This window comes from Aquarana catesbeiana, linkage group LG08, assembly GCF_042186555.1.
Source record: "Aquarana catesbeiana isolate 2022-GZ linkage group LG08, ASM4218655v1, whole genome shotgun sequence".
NCBI classification, from domain to species: domain Eukaryota; kingdom Metazoa; phylum Chordata; class Amphibia; order Anura; family Ranidae; genus Aquarana; species Aquarana catesbeiana.
Window position 1 is genome coordinate 164,482,244 of NC_133331.1, and position 25,265 is coordinate 164,507,508.

At 43.1% G+C, this 25,265-nt stretch overlaps 1 protein-coding gene and 1 pseudogene across 6 annotated transcripts in view; both read right to left on the reverse strand.

Moving 5' to 3' along the window:
* The window catches only part of SEC24C (SEC24 homolog C, COPII coat complex component), a 90,728-nt gene extending 71,783 nt beyond the window's left edge, over nt 1–18,945 (reverse strand). For 3 of the 6 annotated variants that reach the window (XM_073596679.1, XM_073596678.1, XM_073596676.1), the window contains exons 1-4: nt 18,781–18,944; nt 4,282–4,468; nt 3,610–3,699; nt 2,748–2,886 (exon numbers count right to left, since the gene is read on the reverse strand). In XM_073596679.1, the coding sequence (XP_073452780.1) occupies nt 2,748–2,886; nt 3,610–3,699; nt 4,282–4,444 (392 nt within the window). In that variant the 5' untranslated portion in view covers nt 4,445–4,468; nt 18,781–18,944. Of the gene's footprint in view, nt 1–2,747; nt 2,887–3,609; nt 3,700–4,281; nt 4,469–18,746 lie in introns of all 6 variants that reach the window. The other 3 variants (XM_073596677.1, XM_073596680.1, XM_073596681.1) reach the window with 3 other exon arrangements.
* On the reverse strand, nt 1,303–1,435 carry LOC141106960 (U2 spliceosomal RNA; annotated as a pseudogene).
* Nucleotides 18,946–25,265: the final 6,320 nt, after the last annotated feature.

Below are 25,265 nucleotides of genomic sequence, written 5' to 3' on the forward strand. Positions count from 1 at the left end.
GAAAATCCCAAACTTTGGGTTTTCCCCAGAAAAGTAATAAAGTAATAGGAGGGGAAATCTTCCAATGGGAACACTAGTTCTGGTGACCATTTGGGGGGGGGGGGGGGGGGGGGGGACCCTCAATGGATTCCCTTAAATTGCAGGGATTTCCTTTATTTTGGCAATGGGACAGGATGTGAATCAATGGGAATGGTTATAACCCTCCCCCTTTTGCCTATAGTTATAATTTAACACCTGAAGCCAAGTCACTACAGGTCATGAAAGTGCAATGTATTAGGCTATGTTTCCACTACTGCGAGTTGTTTTTTTTTTTTTTTCTTATTGAAAAGCCAGTGGCGTGCAAAACACACCCAAAAAAAAGTGCCCACACAGAGAGTGAAACACAAAAACGTTTAACGGGTGTTCAGTGTCCTCCACTAGGGAAAGACCTTACCCTGATCCCCCGGGGCATTAGGCTCCAGACAGGGACTGAGGTACTTTACAATGGGTCTATCTGGCCGAAACCAGGCAGACCCCCGTTCTCTGGAAGGTCTGCCGAAACAGACCCACCCAAGTACTAGGTGGGGCTCCCCCGAAAGGAGACCCCCAAAGGAGAGGGCGAACCAAGCCAGAAGGCCTTTGTCCACCCCTTCCCAAGACTTTCAGAGTAGGCCCGTGGATCCACACCCTACTCATCACACAGTGACAAACGTGTACACACTACAAACAAAAGAATACAAAAAAGTGACAAACACAGGGATGAATAAAAAGAGTGGGGAGATAGGGAGGTGGGAAAGTGACCATTGTGTAATACAATGACCGACCCTCCGGCCAGGAATAAAAATTTCCCCTGGTCCTAGCCAAAAGGCTCGGCCCAAGAGGCAGGTGTGAAAAACATCTGTAGTGGTGAAGTGACCATGGTGCCATAAAATCAAGTGCCTAAACACAGTACGGCACCCCTGAACTGCCACTTCAGGGGCACAGTCACCACTGGCTTTTCAAAGCAACCCTGACCCACAGCCCAGACCACAGCAGCCCCCACCCCAACCAGGAAGGCCTGGAGTTCAGGAAACTTGGTGAGAGCCCTTTACCATCAGGCTCCACCATCGTTCCATTCCAACTGCCTAACTATAGTCGGGAAATACTGACCACCCCCCCGAAGGAGTAAGCGTTCTCTCCCAGAAAAACTGGCTGGAACTAGAGATACCCCAATCTAGGCCAGAAGGCCAGGGGCCCAACCCTCTGGATCAGACCCTGTGGTTCTCCATCCCCATCAGAAGGCTTCCCTTTCGGCTACGAACAACTCCAGGTCACCTTTACTCCAGCAGGTTTTGCATAGCAACCGCCATACCATCTCTACTTCGCCATAGATCAGGGACGGAAGCAAGCGCCACCTCCTGGAAACTGATAAGAACAGATACTACATTTGATCTTAGCCAAAAGGCAGAGAAGCCCTCTGTCCCTGAAGAAGATCTGCATTTTGTTTTTCAAAACGCGCTGGACGTTCTGTCTGTCTGACAAAGCTCTGGGCTTTTCCTTGCAGCTGGGTTTCCATTTCTGCTCCCAATATTTGTGTTTGTTGCGTATATCCCCATGTTCATGTTGCTATATATTATTATCAATGTGTAATAAATTTTGCATATTTTTTTTACCATCAAACTGTTTGTATATTTGAAAATAGATTACTTTTGTCTGTATTTTAGACTATATTCACACCAGCCACACACTAAAACAATCTGTTTTAGCATGTGGGCTAGTTACAGTGCCTGTCAGCAGTGGAGGGATGGTGCTTTCACATTTTTTTTTTTTTTACTGAAATGTCAAAATTAGGTTTCATGCTCGACTACCTACCAGTGGCTCGGTGTGAACTGGGCACACAGAAGACTATTGTTTTCTATGTGCCCTTGAGTTGATTTAAGATGGGCAAGTATAATAGTGAACCCACACAATGGAAAATAAATGAAAATAAAAAGACTAAAAATGGTAAAATGGGACTGCTGCCTCCACAGAAGCACTCCCCACCGAAGTGGGGCAAGCTGAGTGTGAATGAAGGGTTAATATGTGGATGTGGCGCTGTCCTAATTAGACACATAGAAATGTGGGTGAATGAAATACAATCCTCTGGTGTATATACTATCTGAGACCAATAAAAAATGAAAAACCAGTTACATATTACAAAAGTAAATTAATACCATAATCAAATAAACGTTTTCAGAGGTGGTAAACGAAAAATTATTATATGTAATGCGTGAATTATGGTGATACACTCTAGCCTATGGACTGCGTAGGTACATACGTGAGGGGATACAAGGGAAGGAAGGGGGAGGGGAGGGAAAGGAGCAGGGAAAAATGTGCTGCACTAAAAAGTAATATGCCACATGTGCAAGGACTGCTTGAAATTATATTGTTGCACTAAGCACAAATCACTTTAATATATGCACTTTATGTATGTTCAGGAATATTACTTTTTAGTGCAGCACATTTTTCCCTGCTCCTTTCCCTCCTCTCCCCCTTCCTTCCCCTCACAACCCTTCATTCACACTCAGCTTGAGTTGATTTAGTGTCTAGGAATGCTAGTCCTAACATACTACATGAACAAGCTCTTAAACACGATACCACAAACTAGCATGTGTCAGATATAAGAGCTGGTTTAATGGAAGAGTATTAGCACAAATAACCATTTTTTGACAATAGACTTTTTAGGGGAAAAAAACCCCACCACATAGTTTTGTAAGCCAATTAGAAAACTAACAAAATTAATTGCATACCTTTGCATCTGGTTATTTAATGATGCTGGTCCATTCTGCATGTCACTCTGACCAAAATGACTATACTGCAGCTGCTCCTGAGGGAGCGATGTTCCTGCTGTAGTGTGAGCCGCTGATGTGGGTGGAGATCTCACAGGACCTAACAAACATAGAAAGACGCTAAGTGTCAGTTATAAGCAATATTCCTTACACTAACCAACACACTAAAAATAAAAGAGTGATCCCTCTGGAGCCTACTAAGTAGTACTCATATTAAAAGTAATCTGTGCTTTTAGATATCCGTAAGAACCAGTGTTTCTACAAGAAATACAAAACAAGTAACCTTTAGGCCTCTTGCACATGATACTCCTGTTTGAGCATCTACTTTAGTGTATATGCGGTCGCGCGTAATTTTCACGCACATGCATTAAAACTTATTCTCATGTTCTTGCTCTGCACAATATGTAAACGGGCATTTGTGTGCACGAGATGTAAAATTACTGCCAATTTTTTCTATTTATTTTTTTACTGAAGAATGCACAGCGCTTGCCTATGTGCATAGGCACATTACAAATAATGGGCTGCATTTTAGCTCAGTAAAAAAAATTAAATAAAAAATAAAAGCTGTACTGAGATTTTTCAGGCTGCAGTGTGCAGGAGGCCTTACAAGCTCAGATCCATGAAATAGCAGCTTTTGCAAGTAACAAGGAGACATGGAATAATGGTAACACTAGGACTTAAAATTCTACTTGAAAGACTTTTATGTCAGTCTGGTGTCTCTCTTATACCAGGTTGCCTTTATTACATACCAAGAAAGAGCAAATATGTTAGATACATTTTACAGATTAATTCTATGCACTACAAAGACGGGTATAACAGTTACCTATATAATGAGAGTTAACAGGAGAAGAAGTGCCAGAGGTGAAAGAATCAGGAGACCCTTTTTGAGGGAACCCTGAATGCAAAGGGAAACCTGGAAATGCAAAAAGGAAAAAAAAAAAAGACAGAAAAAAGGCATTTAGGAAAGGAAAACCACAAGTTACAAAGTATAGCTTAGGAGGGAAAAAAAAAGGATACTTTGATTATTTGATTACACTTTCTTAGCTAAAAACTGTTTAAAAATATTTAGGAAACAGACAAAGAAAATTCAGTCCTGAATGCCAAACACAAAGCAGAGCATAAGGCTAGGTTCACACTGTAGCGGGTCCAGGAACACATGTAAATCACACACATTCTCTGACTCATGGGCAAAAATGCGCTGCTCATTCATTCTTAATGCATCTCCACACATCTGAAAACACATTGCATTTTCTGGTGTGCAAAACCTACACAATCTGACCGGAAGTGGGTACCTGTCAAGATTGGGTACCTGCTCCCCAGTTCCCAAAATGTAAAAGGAGGAGGGGTGCAGGGAAGAGCGGAACTTCCCTTTTTGGGTGAAGTTCCACTTAAGTGGTACAGATTGCTGCAAGATTAATAACATTTATAATATTTTGACGTTACAAAATAAATATACACATAGAAGGAAAAATGTAACAATACACAATTGAAGTACCTTGTGAAGGAATATGTTGCGGATAACCTTGCACAGGCCCATTATATCCTGGGTACTGAGGACCTCCTGGCATTGGTTGACCCCCATAGACTGGTTGTTGAAACCCTCCAGGCTGAGGCTGCATGTAAGGGGTAGCTAAATGAGGTGGCTGGTTTACGTTCATCTTGTGTACATCCCCAGACTGATCCTGTACAAACAAAAAGGCAGTGGTGATATTCTTTAGAGGTAAATGGCTCATTCAAGAAAAATGATATCAGAATCGTATGTGCCTTCTAAAGCTGATCATACATGTCAGCATATGGCTGAACCATCAAATCTCAAGCTTGACAAACACTTTAAGTCATCATGCTGTCACTAAGAACTGCTCCATTTGAAAAGATGTACTTTTTCTTCAGAAATTCTTTGAAGTGTCAACCACACAGAATGGCGTCAACTCTTATATTAATGGCTGCGACCATAAAGAAAAGAAAAAAAAAAAAAGAAAAAAAGAAGCTTCTAATAAAGGCTGCTACCTGCCACAGACAAGGCTCCCACACAGTGCTGAAGGCTGTCACTGGCCTACTCCCAGGAGTGGGAAGCATGTCACTATGTGTGAGTCAGCTCAGCATGCTCCAATTTACACCATTTCTGGGGGTCACACTGTGCTCTTAATTGAGACAAGTACACACTATAGAGGGATATACGTTGTTCATATTTCAAGTCTGAGGTTTACAACCACTTTAATCGATTTCCGACCAGCCGCCGCCATTATACGGTGGCAGGTTGGCTCTTCCGCGCAAATCGCCGTAGCTGAATGGCGGCTCGCGCAGTCAGACTCGATGTCCGCCGGCAACCCGCGATCGCCTAATACAGAGGCAGGACGAGGAAATGCCTTTGTAAACAAGGCAATTCCCCATTCTGACATGACAGAAATCTACTGTCCCCAGTGATTGGGAACAGTGATCTCTGTCATGTTCCAGTAAGCCCCCCCCCCCCCCCCAGTTAGAAAATGCCAAGGGAACAATTTTAAACCCTTGATCACCCCCTAGTGTTAACCCTTTCCCTGTCAGTGACATTTACACAGTAATCAGTGGCTATTTATAGCACCGATTGCTGTATAAAGGTCAACGGTCCCCAAAAAGTGTCAAAAGTGTCCGATCTGTCTCCTGCAATGTCACAGTCCCGCTAAAAATAGCAGATCGCTGACATTACTAGTAAAAGAAAAAAAAAATGCTATCCCCTATTTTGTAGATGCTATAACGTTTGCGCAAACCAATTAATATACGCCTATTGCGATTTTTTTCTACCAAAAATATGTAGAAGAATATATATCGGCCTAAACTGATGAACACATTTATTTTTTTGGATATATGTGTTATAGCAAAAAGTAAAAAAAAAAAAAGTTTTTCTTCAAAATTTTCGCTCTTTTTTTGTTTATAGCGCAAAAAATAAAAACTGCAGAGGTGATTAAATACCACCAAAAGAATTCTCTATTTGTGGGGACAAAAAGGGACATCAATTTTGTTTGGCGAACGTCGCACGAGTGCGCAATTGTCAGTTAAAGCGACGCAGTGTTGTAGCGCAAAAAAAATGGCCTGGTCATTAAGGGGGCAAATCTTTCCGGGTGGTTAACCTAAGTGGTTAAAGCATAACTAAAAGACAAAACTCCCCCCCCATTTTGGATAGATCGAAGAGGGATTAGAACACCTGTCAGGTTTTTATTGCTGTCTGTGTCCCCGTTAGTGAGATTCACCCTCTCTACTTGTCTTGTTTACCATTATCATTGAAAGTAAATGAAAATCCCAAATTTTTGTTTGTCTCCAGAAAAGTAGGAGGGGAAATCTTCCAAAAGAGATGCTAGTTCTGGTGACCAGGGGGGCGCCAAGAGATTCCCTTAATTAGCAGAGATTTCCTCACACTTCCTTTTGTGGCTATGGGACAGGAAGTGAAGGAGAATCTCCCCAATGGGGCACAGATGGCAAAAATAAACCTTACAGGGGTTATAACCTTCCCTTACTCTATACAAAAAATAAATAAAAATGAGTCCACGTCAGGAATATGGACACATGAATACAATAAAGGGGAGTTATAGTTTTCCTAGACCAAACACTGCAATGGAGTACGAGTACACAATTATCCAAAATAAATGATATGGCCAAACGTCCTGAACTCAGCCACATTGAACACGTTTGGATTAAAAATTGAAGTATCATATCTGAACTCACAAATTATTGTTTGGCTGAAAAAGTCCCCCAGAAACACTCCAAAATCTTGTGGAAAGCCACAAAAGGGGTTGAAAGCAAATCCATATTCATGCCCATAGTATTGGAGTGAGATGTCCAAAAAGCTCATATAGGTATACTGGTCAAGTGTCATATAACATCTGGCCATATAGCATATTAACAATACTCAAGGGGTCTATTTAAAAAAACATTTGTTGCACGAATGTCAGAAACATTTGTGAAAAGTGACCTAATTGAATTGAATGGTTTCAAAAACATAAAAATATACCTAAAAGAATTAACTTTTTTTTGGTTGTTGTTGTGGATAGAGTGGAGAAGGATTAGAACATCTTTCAGTTCTTATTGCGGTCTGTGTCTCTGTAAGTGACGGTTTACACCAGCGCGCTCTAGGAGATCACATGTGATTAACACTGCAGTGCAAATCACATGCGATGTCCATGCAATGTGATTTCAGCCACACAGATTGTAAGGCTGATATCGCATTCGGAAAAAACTCACCCAGGACCTTTTTTTGGTCCACACCAGAATTGGATCGCATTGGTGTTCACACCTATGCCATCTGATTCATGTCCAAACTGCCAGTTCACAGTGCGATATGCGAGCTGAAATGGGGGTGTCATTAACATTAACGGCAGTTCGCATATGGCAGTGTGAACTGCTGTGTGAGTTGGATGCTATGCGGGAATCCACAGTGGATTCGCAGGGTTCCCGCATTGCACAAGTGTGAACCAAACCTTAAAGTGGAACTTCACTCTCCCAATCAACATAGATTATTTTTAACCCTCATGCTGCTAGCAGTAAATAGGAAGATAGAGATATATCTATCTATTGATCGATCGATAGATATATCTATCTATTATATTTTTTTACATTTCTTTATTTACTTCCTGGTTTCCTGCCTAGGTAAGCACATTTCCTGCATACTTGGGAGAAGAGCAGGAAGTAAAGGCTACATGAATCTTACTCAAGATGGCCATGGCCAGAAATGTCTTTTCAAAGACATTTCTCACCAAAATAAAGCATGGAGACATGGATGGATAGGGCAGTTTACTTCAAATATTAAAAATGAATTAAATAGCGTTTTTGGTTTGTGGTGCTCAGATGCAGCGAAGATCTGCTTTAAGGAGATTCATTCTCTCCATTTGTCTTGTTTATCATTAACAGTGACAGGAAAAGAAAATGTCAAATTTTGGGTTGTTCCCAGAAAAGTAATAAAGGGCAAATCTTCCAATAGGAACACTAGTTCAGGTGACCTGGGGGTCCCCAAGAAATCCTCTTAATTCGCAGGAACTTCCTCTCACATCCTGTTTATCTATTGGACAGTGAAGGGAAATCCCCCCCAATGGGACACAGATGGCAAAAAATAAATTGACAGAGGTTATAACCTTCCCTTACTCTACCTAAAATTTTGCCTATAGTTCTACTTTACTTCTGGATCATCTCCATCTAATAGCCAAAATGTGGTATATATTTTCATTGAGGTTTTTCAGAAAACTACTGTATACTGCATTTTGGAAACTCCATGGACATGATGATACAGGAGTTAAAGCGTTTGTTAAAAAAAATAAATAAATAAAATAAAAAGGATCCTGCTCCTTTAAAGCATTTTATACAGCACAGTGCTTGTGCTGTGTCATTTGGCCCGCTGTAACATCTGTAATACCTGGCTGATCCTGCCAGTTTCTGCCCCCCGTAAATTGACCACGGTATATTATGGCTGCTGAGCCCTGACACTGTGGTCAATTTACATGCCTTCGTCATCCGTAGCCTCCTCTGCGCTCTCCCCCCCTCCCTCCCTGCCTGTTGGATTCTGTGACAGTGCCTGCCCTGCAACTCCTGCTGCTCTCATAACACTTAAAATCTTACACAATCCTCCTCCTTTCCTAATGACAGCTGCTCTTGGCTGTGTGTTTTATAAAAATAAAAAAAAATGCCTTATTTAACATATTTCACAGCGGTTTCCCGTGATGACGCGACCTGCTGGCTCTCTCCCTCTCTCCTCGCGTCCTGACTGACGTCAGCGAGTGAATCTCGGCCCCACCCGCTGCATCTGTCAGCCGGGCAGAGGAGAGAGCCAGCGGGTCACGCAATTGCGGGAATCCGCTGTGAAATACGGTAAATAAGGCATTTTTTTAAAATAAAATGCAGACAGGAGCAGCTGTTATTAGGGAAGAAGGAGGATTGTGAAAAGTGGGTTAAAAGGAGAAGTCCAGCCAAAGCTCGTTTGGCTGGGCTTCTCCTATGGATCACAGGAGTGCAGTTAGTTTTGCACTCCTGTAACCCATTTTCAGCAGAGAGCAGACAGAAGTCCGCTCTCTGCTGGCGTCACTGATATCAGTCCAGGCACCTCATCGCAACAATAAAGTCTGGATCCACCAGGTGCTTGGACTGACACCCGTCTCAGCGAGCCGAACTTCTGCACAGCTCAGTGCTCCAATGAGCGTAGAGAGAGAAGAGCAGAGAGCTGTGACCGACAGTCTGCAGCTCTCTGCTCACGGAGCTCTGAAAACTGAGTGATCGGTGGTGTTTGATCGCTCAATTTTCAGTGCAGAGGCGCCGGGGGACAGATGCAGCATCCATCTAGGCAAGTATAAATCCAAAATAAAAAAGAAACCCTTACTTCTCTTAACAACTTTAATCCATTTGAAAACACAGTGAAATTTAGTTCAGATTGCATTAATGTTTCTCACATTTGTGCAACAATTGTTTTCAAAATAGTACTCTAAGATTTGTTCCTTTTTAATACTTGTAATCCACTACATCCACACACTAGGACCTCCCAGACATTTTCCCCACAGATTTGATGCCATTTCCCAGGTAATGCTCAATGTACATTCATAGCAATGCTAATATATTAGCCAGTTCCCTATTAAAGGCTAAGTTCACTTTTCATAGCATGTTATACTCATTCAGGGTGTAACGTGTTATGGATGCAGCAGCCACCCCATCCTCCGTTTCTGACAGTGAGCAGAGGATCTTCTGCCCCCCCTCGCTGTCACAGTTTAAAAAAAAAAAACGCGGCTGTATCGAGATACGTCCAAAGTTCTGTGAATGGGAAATCTACATGTACCGACAGCCTTTACAGCTGTCAGTTTGTAGTTCTCAATGAATTTCCATTGTTGAGCACTGTCGTAATTCAATGATTCTTCCTTCCTATGATGTACAGGCAGATAGTTTACACAGACTGTCTGCAAGAACCCTGCATTGCACCCACGATCTGCTGATTGCAGGTTCAATGCTTTGCGGGCTCATTGTAAAAAAAATAAATTAAACTTATCCTTAAAATCAAAGGCTAAAGAAAGTCACATTTATGAAATGCACCACTACAACTATTGCTTGATTTTATTAATACCAGATATGAACTCCAGCTTTCAGACAAGTGAAAATAACAATTCATTGACAGCATAATGCTGTCTAACACAAGGCTGAACCAGTCTAGCAGGATACACTACTGTCCATGATTATCTGTCCTTACTAGCACAGTACCTATCTGACCTAGGCAACAATTTCAGAAAGCAGATAAGTGGTTTTCAGCAACAGAATTCTGCGATTTTGTCATTGGGGCCCCTTTTGGCTCCTGCAAAAGAATTTACTTTAGTTTACACATAAATAAGGGGGATAAGCTGAATCAAACTTCAAAGCATTTGTATACCCAGAAGAAAAAAAAAAACCTCTATAAGGCAAAGACATAATGAGCCAATATGCACTGCACACTAGCTCATTATGAAAAACTTGCCTTCCAACGAAGCCCCCGCAACGTCTCCCGGTAATTCTTACGGGTTTGCGGCTTCAGAGCTGTGAGTGGCCGGAGCCGCAATGACCGGTACGATACGCGCATGAGCTGCTGACGTCAGCATGCCAGGGGAATATCTCCTAAACGTACAGGTTTGGGAGATATTCATTTTATCTACAGGTAAGTCTTATTATAGAAATACCTGTAGGTAAAAATGTGCTAAGGGGTTATACAACCGCTTTAAAGGAAATCTATAATAAATCGGGAACTACAAATGCTGACCTTGTTTTCTAAAAATGCGTGTTCCTTGGTTGTCATGCTGATCCTGTTTTGAATAAGTATTGTAAATAGATGGATAAGGACTTCTAACATTTATGTTCTGCTCAGCAACTTACAAAGAATTTAAATCAGGAGGTTATCATCCAGGAAATTAGCTTTTTTTAAAAGTTGCGCTGCGATTCTGCCCGCAATTTAAAAAGGCTCTGCTTTTAACAGTTTGTCGCGCGCCGGCTGTCATATGACGGCTAGGCGGCGTAGCTCCAGCTCTGAAAGGGCGTCACATGATGCCCTCACCTTCCCTGCTCACCAGGGGGCGCGCGCCCCTCCACGCCACTCGCGCACACCCTGTCACTGGGGACCCGATGCACGAGCTCGGCGGCCATGATGTCCGCCGGGCACCCGCGATTGCCTGGTAACACAGCAGGACCGTGGATCCACGTCCTGTCAGGGGAAGAGGAGACCGATGGTGTGTTCTCAGTACAGAGGAACACCGATAGGTCTCCTCCCCTTGTGAGTCCCCTCCCCCACAGTTAGAATCACTCCCTAGGAAACATAATTAACCCCTCAATCACCCCCTAGTGTTAACCCCTTCCCTGCCAGTCACATTTATACAGTAATCAGTGCAATTTTATAGTACGGATCGCTGTATAAATGTGAATGGTCCCAAAAATGTGTCAAAAGTGTCCGATATGTCCGCCACAATATTGCAGTCACGATAAAAATCGCAGATCGCCGCCATTACTAGTAAAAAAATAATAATAAAAGGGCTATAAATCTATCCCCTATTTTGTAGACGCTATAACTTTTGCGCAAACCAATCAATATATGCTTATTGCGATTTTTTTACCAAAAATATGTAGACGAATACATATCGGCCTAAACTGAGGAAAAAATTTGTTTAAAAAAAAAAAAAAAAAAAATGGATATTTATTATAGAAAAAAGTAAATAGTGTTTTTTTTTCAAACCTGTCACTTCTTTTGTTTATAGCGCAAAAAATAAAAAATAAAAAAACGCAGAGGTGATCAAATACCACCAAAAGGAAGCTCTATTTGTGGGGAAAAAAATGATAATTTTATTTGGGTACAGTGTAGCATGACCGCGCAATTGTCATTCAAAGTGTGACAGCTCTGAAAGCTGGAAAATGGCTTGGGCAGGAAGGGGGTGAAAGTGCACTGTACTGAGGTGGTTAATAGCAACTAAAAATGCGGTGCGGTTCTAGCGCGATAAATCATGCTGAAATCTCGGCAAACCACAACATTCTTTGCCCGAAGAAGGATCCAGAAGCGACAAGCTTCACGCAACAATCGCAGCAACCACACTGCCATTTTTAGGTGCTATTAATATGAATTTTAACTCAAAAATTGATAAGGTATTTATCGCTTAGTGAATTGACCCCAATGACAATTCTCCCATCCACACATGTAAGGTCCATGCACATGCTGCTTTTTACAGGAGTTTTGCCTGAAAAGCAGCTCAATGTTATCCTGTGTGTCCATCCACATTAGGACGATTACAGGCATTTTTTAAGCTCCGTTCACACTACTGCGACATGTCAAATGCAAGGTTTACACAAGTTGCTCCGACTTTAGAAAAGGTTCTGGCACTACTTTGGTCTGACTGATTTCAACATTTGTACAGGCTCCTAAATAGCATCCAAGTCAGAAGGAAGTTGCAGCAGTGTAAACTGAGCCTTAGAGGCAGAAAAAAAAAACAAAACAAAGAAAAAAAAAAAAACTTACTGGTTTGTGTTTTTGATTGGAGTTTTCTGGCAGACAAAAATTCTAAACGTGCTTAACTGCTTCAGATCCACCTTATAGCAGTTGTAAACATTTGTATGTTGTATGTAAACAAGGCAGATTGCCGTTCCATCAGTAAGAAAGGCATTGATCCTGTGTTCCTGCATTGCAGGGACATGGATCCATCCCTTCCCTTAGTAAAAGTACCCCCCACAGTACACAGAAACACAGGCTAGACTCACATTAAACCCTTTGGTCGCCCCTGATGTTAACGCCTTCCCTGCCAGTGTCATTACTATAGTGACAGTGCACATTTTTTTAGCATTGATCACTTTAATGTCGTCATTGGTCCCCAAAAAGTGTCAGCGTCCAATTTGTATGCCGCAATATCGCAGTAAGTCGCTGATCACCGCCATTATTAGTAAACAAATAAAAATATCCCATAGTTTGTACACGCAATAACTTTTGCACAAACCAATATACGCTTATTGGGATTTTTTTAACCAAAAATATGTATTAGAATACATATGTTTTAAATGTTGAACTGTTCTGAAGGTGTCATTAACATTGAATTGACACCGACAGCGGTTCACGGAAGGCAGTGTGAACTGCCTGTGGGAGAGATGTGATGCGGGAACCGGCGCTGGAATCGTGCTGGTTCCCCTATCACTACAGTGTGAATCCAGGCTTAATGTGGAAGGGGGAATGCCTCCCGCTTAGCCTATTTTGACAGCAGGGGGGTTTCCCCACCGTCAAAATATATTTATCGGTGCTGATCGAGAGAACATTTTACAATTTTGTGCTGGTTGTGCACAGATTATTGATAGATGGACTTATGTACAACCCACCTGCCCATATTTGGATCGAAATTTGGCAGGTCCCTGCTGAACATCAATCCATGTATGGCCAGCTTTAGCAAGAATGCAGTTAGCATGTAAAAATAAAAAAATACTCCTAGGTCTGTTCTAAGTATTAACGAATAACCAAAATCAAAAGCAGTAAACCCTTGTAAGTTAAATTTTATATCGTATGTATCCACTTAGAGCGATTTCCCTTCACTTCCTGTCCCAAAGACACAGTAATGCAAACGTTATCACCGTTGGAAGATTTACTCTCACCTCTTGTTCTGGTGATAACTGTAAAGTGTTGGATATCCCATGTAGGGCTGCAACTAGCGATTATTTTCATAATCGATTAGTTGGCCGATTGTTGTTTCGATTAATCGGTTAATAACCTTAAAAAAAAGTGTGGTGTATAATTTAGTTTATATGTAAAGTTTAAAAAAAGGCAATTTATTCCTAAATATCTTTATATGCAGGGGTAAATATAACTAACCAACTATATGGTTAGGGAGTAAAATCTTTAATCCTCTGAGAATAACAGACAGAAGAGATATACTCTATATACTATTAGAGATTGAATCTGGACTCGTATCAATTTTTTTTTTTTTTTTTTTAAAAAAAAAAAAAATTCTAGACTGTTTTGCAGATTTTCAAACAGAACTGTAATATTATATGCTTTTCTGCAGCTTCTCCATTGAAGTATATTGTACCAAAAAAGCACAGTTTTGCATTGAAAAAGGTCCTTGACCCTTTCCAAATACACAGCAGCTGAAAAAAGCATAGCTGTGAACGTTAAATGAACTGTAGTGCATTTCTGCAAAAAGCACCAAAAAACACATAGGTGGGAACCAGGCCTAAGACATTTAGTAACATAATGGAGTTAAAAAAATAAATAAAAAATGTGTTTTTTTTACTGTGCAACAGTGAAAGTAATATTTACAGTAGAGATTATTTACTCTTTTTGTACTATATAGGGCTAATTTTAGCTTTTTTAACCCCATTATGTTACTGGCCGATCAATTATGAAAATAGTAATCGATAAATTTCATAATCGATTAGTTGTCGATTAATCGATTAGTTGTTTCAGCCCTAATCCCATGTCTTGATGACAAAAGTCACCAGAAAAAAAATAATGTGAATATGTGGTAAGGGACACCTATACAAACATGGCAGGTTTACAATCCTTGCCTATGTCCAAAGCAAGAAAAAAAAAAAAAAAAAAAAATTAGCATGGACACTTTAAGCCCTGGTTCACACTAGTGCGACTTGAGAGTTCAAAGTCACATGACAAGTTGCAGCCCATTGCCAGCAATGGAACAGTTTAAACAGTTGCGACTCAAGTCGCAGCAACTTTGAAAAAGGTTCCTGAGCTACTTTTTTGCAATTTCAGTGCGACTTATTTATTTATTACAGGTACTTATATATATAGTGCCCCCAACTTATGCAGCACTTTACATGTATAACAATCATATCAGTCCCTGCCCTCAAGGAGCTTACAAGCTAAAGTCCCTAACACACATTTTTACATACACATATTAGGGCTAATTTAGATAGAAACCAATTAATCTTCCAGCATGTTTTTGGAGTGTGTGAGGAAACCGAAGCACCTGGAGGAAACCTGCAAAGGGAGAACATGCAAACTCCAGGTAGGTAGTGTCATGGTTGGGATTCAAACCAAGAACCATAGTTCTGCTAGGCGGAAGTGCCAACCACTTAGCCACTGTGCTGCCCATAACTTGCATTGACTTCTGTTAAAATGAAGTCACAATGAAATGGCACATCAAAATCTTACTGATCAGCGGCTTTGAAATCGAGCTGAAGTAGCATGATTTCAATGCTGCACTGGTGTAAACCAGGGCTAAAGTGGAAAGGAGGACCACTGCACTTCCCTCCAGCAATGCAACATCCACCATCTCCCTTGTTGCTGGTCTGCTTTTGGATTTAGTGTCCACCATCTTGATTGGTGACCATGAGAATCTCAAGTGTGCATGGGCGTTAGTTTATCCCAGCACCCATGGTAACCTGAGATTGTACACCGAGCTGTGCATGCATGGCTCAGCACACAATCAAAAGAAACTTGCTATCAGGCAGGGATGAAGCATTTAATAAAGAAGAGAAAAAAATCTTACAATAAAAGCATTCTTAACTTCAAGCTTTGGCTTAACGTTACTAAAGATTTGAGTCCAACTCCTCAAAGAAGTCCAATAACATCACATGATTAAAAAGTGGTGAAAAGAACTAAATTCTATCTGTGACATGGAAGGCACAATTATGACAATGAAAACATTTGGTATTACCTGGTACCCTTGGCTACTGTTCCATTGCAATGCCAATAAAACAGCTCCATGGCCAACTCTCCATCCTATCAAATGCCCTGAAACCATTTCTGGCCCACGCAAACATTTCTATTCTTTACCAGCTACAGAATGTCCTGGAAGCCCAAGAGAGCCTCCATAATAATAAGGTCTCGTTCACATGGGATGTACTATAGTGTTCCAGTGAGGGCCATGTTTACCTGCGTGGAGATGTACAGGTGTTCCATGCATCCATTTTTTGGCTTTAAAAAGGGAAAAAAAAAAAACTAGTGGGTTCTGAGAGGAATTTTTCAGCTGTAAAAATGTTCAATGTCAAAAAATGCTGATAAACGCTCAAAGACGTGGCTCAGCGTTTGTTTCTGAACCATTGAAATAAAAAAAAAACAAAAAAAAAAAAAAACACTATTGCAAAAACGTTGAAAGACTCGCTGTAAAGCTACTGTCGTTTTTATAACGTTATTTTAACGTCCAGTGTGCATCAGGCCTGAAAGTGGCCAAAAAAAAACAATTACCTGAGACAAATTCTATGATAACCGCTGCCAGTGTCCTTAGCAACCATTAAAGTATAACTAACGGCAAATCCTTTTTAGTTTTGGATGTAGTGAAGAGGGATTAAAACACAGATCAGTGGGTTGTTTTGTTTTTTTGCTGTCGGATTTCCTGTTGAGGAGATTCACTCTCTCTATTTGTCTTCTTTACCATTATCATCAAAAGTGATAGTAAAAGAAAAATCTCAAATTCTGGGTTGTCGCCAGAACAGTAATAGAGGGGAAATCTTCCAATAGGGACACTAGTTCTGGTGACAACCAGGGAATCCCTCACTTTGGAGGGATTGTCTCTCACTTTCCGTTTGGCTATGGGACAGAAAGTGAAGAGAAGTCTCCCCCATGAAAAAAAAAACAAAAACTGATTGGGGTTATAACCCTTCCTTACTCTATACAAAATTAGTTCTACTTCTGCTTCTTTTTCATTTTTTTTTCCAACACAGCCTAACAATGTAAAAGCTGTTGGGCTGAGCTCCAGTTGAGGTAAAGTTGGTCTCAGACACTCCATTCAGTAGAACTGAAGGCAGAACTATTTTTTTTATTGTGAATAAAAGGGGGGATATAACCCCAATGGAACACAGAGGGCAGGAAATCCCTCCAAAGTGAGGGAGACCCCCCCCCCCCACCCTGGGGATCAACAGAACTAGTGTCCCCATTTGAAGGATCCCCACTATTCTTTTTTACTTTCAGTGATAATGGTAAGCAGGACTGACCAAGAGGGTGAAGCCTGACAGGGGATCTAATCCATCTCCACTCTATCCAAAACAAGAAAAAAAAAATTGTTTGCCTTTAGTTATTACTTTAGTTATTACTTTTATAGCCCTTTCACACCGAGCCGTCCATAGCGTCAGCGGTAAAACGCCACTATTTTTAGCGGCGTTTTACCGTTGGATTAGCGGCGCATTTTGGCCGCTAGCGGGGCGATTTTACCCCCGCTAGCGGCCGAGAAAGGGTTAAAACCGCCCGCAATAGCGGCGTTTTGCCGGCGGTATCCCAGCTCTGCCCCATTGATTTCAATGGGGAGCAGCGGTGGAGGAGCGGTAAACACACTGCTCCTTCACCGCTCCAAAGAAGCTGCTGGTAGGACTTTTCCTGACGTCCTGCCAGCGCAGCGCTGCGGTGTGAAAGCCCTCGGGTAGAGTAATGTGAAGGCCCTCGGGTAGAGTAATGTGAAGCCCTCAGGCTTTCACACTGGAGACAATGCTGCAGCTGTTTGAGGGCGGATTGCAGGCGCTATTTTTAACGCTATAGCGCCTGCAAAACGCCCTCGGTGTGAAAAGTGTCTTAGACCCTTTTTACACTGGGCGGTTTTCAGGCGCTTTAGCGCTGGAAATAACCTCTGCTACGTGCCTGAAAACCGCCTCCTATTCATTCAAGTGTAACTTTTCATACTGGGGCGGTGGGCTTGCAAGTTACCAAGTTGTTACCGAGTCCTGCAAGCAGCATCTTTGGGGCGGGTTGGGAGCGCTGTATTTAGTGCTCCCAAAATGCCAGCACTTTCAAAGCACCTGAAAAGCGCTTTGAAATCGCGGCAAAATGGGAGTTTTTAACCCTTTTTTTAGGGTTAAAAGCACCCCACTAGCGGCAAAAAAGTGCCGCTTAGACAGTGCTAACGTATTGCTAAAACGAGTGGCGCTGTAGCGCTAACAGCCAGCGCTTATGGTGTGAAAGCAGTACAAAACAAAATAGTGAATATAATCACACCTCAGGAGAATACAAGGGAGTAAGCAGTCCACCTGACAGGACAACGTGGTGATGGCAATAAAGCAAACTACGCCTAAACCTCACCACAGACACGTTACAATCTGATTGTACAATCTCTTTTAGATCTAACAACAAAAATGTCATATAAGGACCTCTGCCTAATTGGATAGATTAGGTAGGTTATTATTTTACATAGTTTTAAATTGATATGGTCAGGTGCATAATTGTGCCGGTTCACGTTAATGCGGATCAGATCCGATACGCATGTCATCTAAAAAAGCATTATTTCCAAGGAAGGCCGTGTACATTGATGCGCTGCGATTCTGATCTGGTTTTAAAAAAAAAAGGGTTTTGTGCGAGTTTAGTGCAGGATGCGGTGCCATCTTAATCTCCAGCTATGCCCAGTACCCTCAGAAATCGCATTACATTCTCACCTGTCACAACAGAATTTGCACTGTCAAATCGCATCAGATTCGCACCGTATCAGTGTGAACCGGGACTAAGGGATGAGTTTACTAAACATGGAGCACTCAGAATCTGGTGCAGCCGTGCATGGGAGCCAATCAGCTTCATCAATTAAGCTTTGACAAACAAACCCAGAAAGGGATTGGTTTCTATGCAGAGCTGCACCAGATTTTGCACTCTCCGGGTTTAGTAAATAACCCAAATAAGGTCACCATACATGTTACAATCAGATTGCACAATCAACTCTTGATTTACCAATACTATGTAATAGGATGACCTACCTAATGATGGTAAATCATAGATGGTACAGATTGTAACATGTATGGAGACTATTAGACAGATCAATCCGGATGAGCAGGCGATGTGATAATCTCCCCCTAGTGTAGCTCATGGTCAGGGAGGATTTGGGGGGTAAAGGTTACATGGGAAGTATAGTAAACTTGTCAGTGGAGTGATCGGGGCACAGGTCATACACCTGTCATGTCAGGCCTGTATGTATTGTAGGTGTGTGGCCTCCCTACTCGAGCAGTGACACAATCCTGTGACATGCAGCACTAGGAAGGCCTCCGCTCTGCCCCCCTCCCCCTTGTAGCAGCCCCAGGCCGGAGTCCCGCTCCCCTCACCTCCCTTCACACTGCGCCTCTCAGCCCCGCTCACCTCCTCCCGTTCCGGCTTCTTCACACACTTCCCTGTCCGCTTCCAGCAAGCGTCGTCTCCAGTTCCTAGCGGAAATGACGTTCTGTCTCACCCACTGGAGAGCTTCAGCTTGTCAGGCTCTGCCACGTCCACACGCCGCCCAACCAGGGAAAGCGGCCTCAGGAGGAGCAGTGAGCATGTGCAGAGGACGCAGTCAGCTGGGAAACGTGCGAACAAGTGCTGCCATCTTTGTTATGGGCATGGATATAAACATCTGCTTTTTGGACTTCAACCACTTCAATACCGGGCACTCTCATCCCCTTCCTCATAGCTCCCAACTGTCCCTGATTTGGAGCAATGTCCCTCTGTCCCTCATTTTTCCTCATTTGTCCCTCATTTTGGTCTGATCTATATAGATGTATATAAAATGCATTTGTTTTCTATCAAAAAGTGTTTTCCAGCGCTAAACCTTTCATCTGATTTCTAAATTGCTGCATTTGTAAATTCCAGGAACCACTATAAAGGAATAGTAGCGGTAAAAAAAAGCACTTGTGGGTTTAACCCATCTTGTTTTTTTGCACAATTCCCCTTTAAAGGGGCGTGGCCAGGAGTGTGTCCTATGCCTGCATACATTTGCTGATAGGTGTTCCTCATTCTCATCTCAAAAAGTTGGGAGGTATGCCCTTCCTGCCCAGGCAAATGTTCAGCTTTCAGCTCTGTCACACTTTGAATGACATTTGCATGGTCATGCAGCACTGTACCCATATTACATTTGTATAACATTTGAGACAGAGCTTTCTTTTGGTGGTATTTAATCACAGCTGGGTTTTTTATTTTGTCTTAGTTTCTGTTACAAAATTTTGTAAATAAGTAATTTTTCTCCTTCACTGACGGGCACTGATAGGCTGCACTGATGAGGAGCCACTGATATGCAGTACCAATAGGCGGCACTGATTAGGAGGTACCGATGGGCACTGAAAGGCAGCACTGATGGGCACTGATAGACGGCACTGATGAGGAGGTACTGATGGGCACTGATAGGCATCACTGATGGGCACTGATAGATGGCACTGATGAGGAGGTACTGATGGGCACTAGTAAGCATCACTGGTGGGCACTGACAGGCATTACGATGGGGAAGATTTCCCCTGTGAGGAAAGCCACTTATCAGCTCTCCTCTCCTAATGCACTGTCAGTGTGAGGAGAGGAATGCAGATAACATAACTGTGATTAGCTGTGATTGGACACAGCTGATCACATGATAAAGAGCCTATGTCATAGGCTCTTTACCAAGATCGAGGAACACACCGAACACGTGCACGAGCAGCTTGTTCTGAAGGTCGTCATATGACATCCATTTGGAACAATAAAGCCCCTGCCCAGCAGTCATTCTGCTATAGGTGTTACAATCTCATTAAAGTGACATTACAGGTTATTTTTTTCCTTTAAAATAAAAAAGATGTTATACTTACCTAGTGTTCGCTTACTTTCTCTTTGGCGGTCCCCTGCTGGTGCTGTCAGCTACTTCTTCCTCTGGATAGGGGAGCATGAATGTACAGGTGCCCCCATAGCTTCTGGCTTGCTAAAGAGGGCACCCGTGCATGCGCACTCCCTTTTCCAGGCTGTGTGCATCCTTAGACACACACAGCGCTGCTAAGACATACCCCTGCACCCTCCTCATAGGCGTTTGACTGACAGCAGCTGCAGCCTATGGCTCCTATTGCTCTCAGTGTCTCCTGTGAGACCAGGAAATGGGAAGAGTGGTGCTGCATCTGGGACAGCACTGGAGCAGTGACAGGAGCCAGGTAAATGTTTAGGGACTGGGGGGTAGGATAGATATTAGGGAGTTGTTTTACCTTAATGCAGAGAATGCATTAGGATAAGGAAAAAAAAAAATAAAACGAATTTAAAGCAGCTTCCTAGTGGCAGAGATGGCAGCCTCCCAGTGGTGTTGCACAAGAACAAGGCAGCTCAGGACTATAGTGGCTCCTTGTGGTATAGGATTTTATAGCTAGTTATAGCACAAGGCTCAATGCCCAGCATTGACTGGAGGCAGATTAGGCATCCGACAGCCCATTTGGTAGTTAGAGGTCCAGCATTTCAGATTAGATGTTACTAGGGACTAAGACACAGAGTAGATAAACTGACTCTGAGCTCCTGTATAACACCACAGTTTCTGCTTGAGAGCGGCTGTGTTCCAGGCTGGACTATGGTTGGAGGATCTCCCCATCATCGCTACACTTGTCTTCAGATCTTTGGCTTCAAGACAGATGCCGCATCGAGGTCATCCTCAGGAGAAACTACAAATGGATTTGCTGCAACATTCATCTGGAGGTATCTTTATTAATAACTATATATACCCAGGTATAAGTGCATAATTCCACCGGGACTCCTGGTGGGCCCTTTGCTGATATTACTTGTTTGTACATTGGCTGTATCTACTATTTGTAATGTTTTCTTATATAAACGTAGTATTGTTTCCATACTGGTGTGCATCTGTACATTTATGGTTAATGTTATATGCTGGCTGCAGTAGTTCCTCTGTGTCTAATTACTTTAGATTATGTTACTGGTTAATTTCCAGAGTTGAGGCACTGGCAAGTTTATAATCAAAACTTCTCTTCCACTTACCAAAAGTTCTGGTTCTCTTATTTACCTACAGGTTTAGCGTAATATCCTGTTTGGGTAGGATCAATTCTCATGACCCTCCCCTTAAGAGGGTTATACACATATGTGTGTGAGTAGGCACTGCTGTGTCACGCATTTCATAGAGACTGCCTTCTGTACTACAGAGGTACTGAGAGTAGGGTTGTTAAAAGGCAAAGTCAGTACAGGAATCACAGCTTGCAGGCAGCATGGTACAGTGGTATATGTAGTCCTTAGAAATTGAAAGTAAACAGCAGAGGAGACGCTGCAAAGCATGCATGGAATCCAGGAAGTTGCAGAAAGAGATGGGCAGCAATCAGGCAAAATCAAAACATGAATGGAGAATTTTCAAGTCAGTGTTGCCGGGTGCAGAGACACTGGCACGTCTGTGCTCAGTACACAGACACTGACGCTGTCTTCTGCTTGTTTACATTCCTCTATCCCACTCACTAGGGGGATCGGGAGAGACAGAAAGGACTAGAATGACTATGATGGAACCTTGGGAGATGAAGTTTGTAAGGAAAGCTGCACTGTGAAAGTGAATGGGACTCTGAACTACAAGAGCCCAAAATACTTTGTAATAGGAGCAGAGTTGGGCAAGTTTTCGCCCAGGCTTTGGAGAAGAACTTTCTCTTCCTGCTGGGGATTGGAGATGTAAGCATTGGGGTGCTGCATGCCTGTGTGTGCCTATACCAGAGTGCGGGGGGACTGAAGCTGGACAGACCGACATGCTGTGTGACCAAAGTGCTGGAATTAAACTACTGAGGACTTGAGGAGTGGGACTGAACTTTTGAGGCCCAGATTTCGAAGGACAGAGCCAGAGTGACTGCTGACAGACAAGTAACCAGGCTAAAGTCTGCTGTATGCCAGGACTGGTGAGCAAATGCAGCTGTGTTTCGCAGTTTAGCACAACAGGAGACTGCCTATTTGCCTAGAAGCCCCAAAAGCAATTCACTGCATGCAGTGTTAAAGAGACGGTAATAATTTTAAGATTTGGCCCCACCGTTAGTGGGCTGAAGTAGCAAGTCAGGCACAATTTACAGAACAGTTACCATACAGGGATACCCCTTTTTAGGGGAAAAAAAAAAAAAAAATATATATATATATATATATATATATATATATATATATATATATATATATATATGTAGCACCCTGCTGTTTAGGCAGGGTTGCTAATACATTAAGTTTGTCAGGTATTAATCATCCTGGCTGATTGTTGGAAGATCCACTGATTCCTCTCTAACTCTAGATTGCTGTACCTTTTCTCTACTCTCACTAGGTGGCACTCGCTGGTGGCATTAGATTGACAAGGGTGTAGCAAGGTCAGACTATGGATGGAGTGTCTCAGGCAATTGTTAGGGGTTTCTTTGGTCCCTTGGCCTGCTGGGGGAGCCTATTTATTTGGGTGGAGTCAGGTGATTGGGGTTCGGTGCCACCTGGATGGCTGTCTGGGTGGACATGTGTTATGTCGCCCCGGACTGCTAGGCCAGAAGCCTGAGGCCTATCCCGGGGACACCTGGCTGCTAGGCTGCTTGAGGCCTATCCAGGAGCAAGAGAAGCAGCATAGGGTTGGGACTGCAGGATTGGAGTCCAACCGAGTTGTGAAGTTTCAGCCGGACGGGGAAACTGTTGTGGTCGGAGATAGAGGAGAAGCTGTCGCCGCTATGCGACCATCCACCTTGTTACCGGAGACTACAGTGAGTAAGATGGAGCCAGTAGCATAGCAGTCTTCTCACCAGCCGGGGACAGTGAAGAAATGGGAAAACTTCAGCAGGTGCCAAGCCAGGGACCCAGCAGGACAGCAGGGGTGACGCATGAGGAGCACAGAGTACCAAACTAGGGACCCAGCAGGATAGCAGGGGTGACGCTTGGGGAGTATACAGCGTGATAGCTGTGGAAGAGCTCAGGAGATTCAGTGGTGATTGGATCTGGAGGTCTAGTGAAAGACTGGGAGCTCAGTGAGTAAAAATCTACAGTGAATGTGGATGGTTGAGCCATGGATGATGATGGCTGAGCCATGAATGTGGATGGCTGAGCATGGGTGGGGATGGCTGAGCATGGGTGGGGATGGCTGAGCATGGGTGGGGATGGCTGAGCATGGATGGGGATGGATGAGTATGGATGGGATGGCTAAGTAAGAATGGGATGACTGAGCATGGATGGCTGAGTATGCATGGCATGGCTGAGTATGAATGGGATGGCTGAGCATGGATGGATGAGTATGCATGGCATGGCTGAGTATGGATGGGATGGTTGAGCATGGATGGCATGGCTGAGCATGGATAGCATGGCTGAGCATGGATGGATGGCTGAGTATGGATGGCATGGCTGAGGATGGATGGATGAGTATGGATGGGATGGCTGAGCATGGATGGGGTGGCTGAGTATGGATGGCATGGCTGAGCATGGATGGATGGCTGAGTATGGATAAGTATGGATGGCATGGCTGAGCATGGATGGATAGATGGATGGGATGGCTGAGCATGGATGGATGACTGAGTATGGATGGCATGGCTGAGCATGGATGGATGTCTGAGTATGGATGGCATGGCTGAGGATGGATGGATGAGTATGGATGGGATGGCTGAGCATGGATGGGGTGGCTGAGTATGGATGGCATGGCTTAGTATGGATGGGATGACTGAGCAAGGATGGATGGCTGAGTATGGATAAGTATGGATGGCATGGCTGAGCATGGATGGCTGAGCATGGATGGATGGCTGAGCATGGATGGATGGCTGAGTATGGATGGCATGGTTGAGCATGGATGGCTGTCAGTATGGATGGGATGGCTGAGTATGGATGGATGGATGAGGCTTAAATGGGCACAAAGCAGCGCTGTGGGCGCTACAGATCCAGCCCACAGGGCTGCTGCACCCAAGATGAACTGGGCATGCGCCGACTTGTTTACAACTGATCCGTGATTTGACGGCCCTATACCGTGATCCATGATGCACCTAGGCCCCCAGACCTGGCGGTCACGAATATTCCCAGGTGTGCGCGATTCTGGGAGGACGTTATAGTATGCCCTTCCAGAGTTATCCGACCGCCCTGCAGCCGTTTATCCGCTACGGGCGCTCGGAAAGTGGTTAATGGACAAATTACTGAAGTTAAAAGTTATAACTTCCAACCAGTAATTTCACAGTAAATAGATAAATAATAAATGATTATGTTATAGCATATACAGTGGGGCAAAAAAGTATTTAGTCAGCCACCAATTGTGCAAGTTCTCCCACTTAAAAAGATGAGAGAGGCCTGTAATTGTCATCATAGGTATACCTCAACTATGAGAGACAAAATGTAGAAACAAATCCAGACAATCACATTGTCTGATTTTTGAAAGAATTTATTTGCAAATTATGGTGAAAAATAAGTATTTGTTCAATATCAAAAGTTCACCTCAATACTTTGTTATATATCCTTTGTTGGCAATGACAGAGGTCAAGCATTTTCTGTAAGTCTTCACAAGGTTGTCACACACTGTTGCTGGTATGTTGGCCCATTCCTCCATGCAGATCTCCTCTAGAGCAGTGATGTTTTGGGGCTGTCGCTGGGCAACACGGACTTTCAACTCTATCCAAAGGTTTTCTATGGGGTTGAGATCTGGAGACTGGCTAGGTCACTCCAGGACCTTGAAATGCTTCTTACGAAGCCATTCCTTCGTTGCCCGGGCGGTGTGTTTGGGATCATTGTCATGCTGAAAGACCAAGCCACGTTTCATCTTCAATGCCCTTGCTGATGGGAGGAGGTTTGTACTCAAAATCTCATGATACATGGCCCCATTCATTCTTTCATGTACACGGATCAGTCGTCCTGTTCCCTTTGCAGAGAAACAGCCCCAAAGTATGATGTTGCTT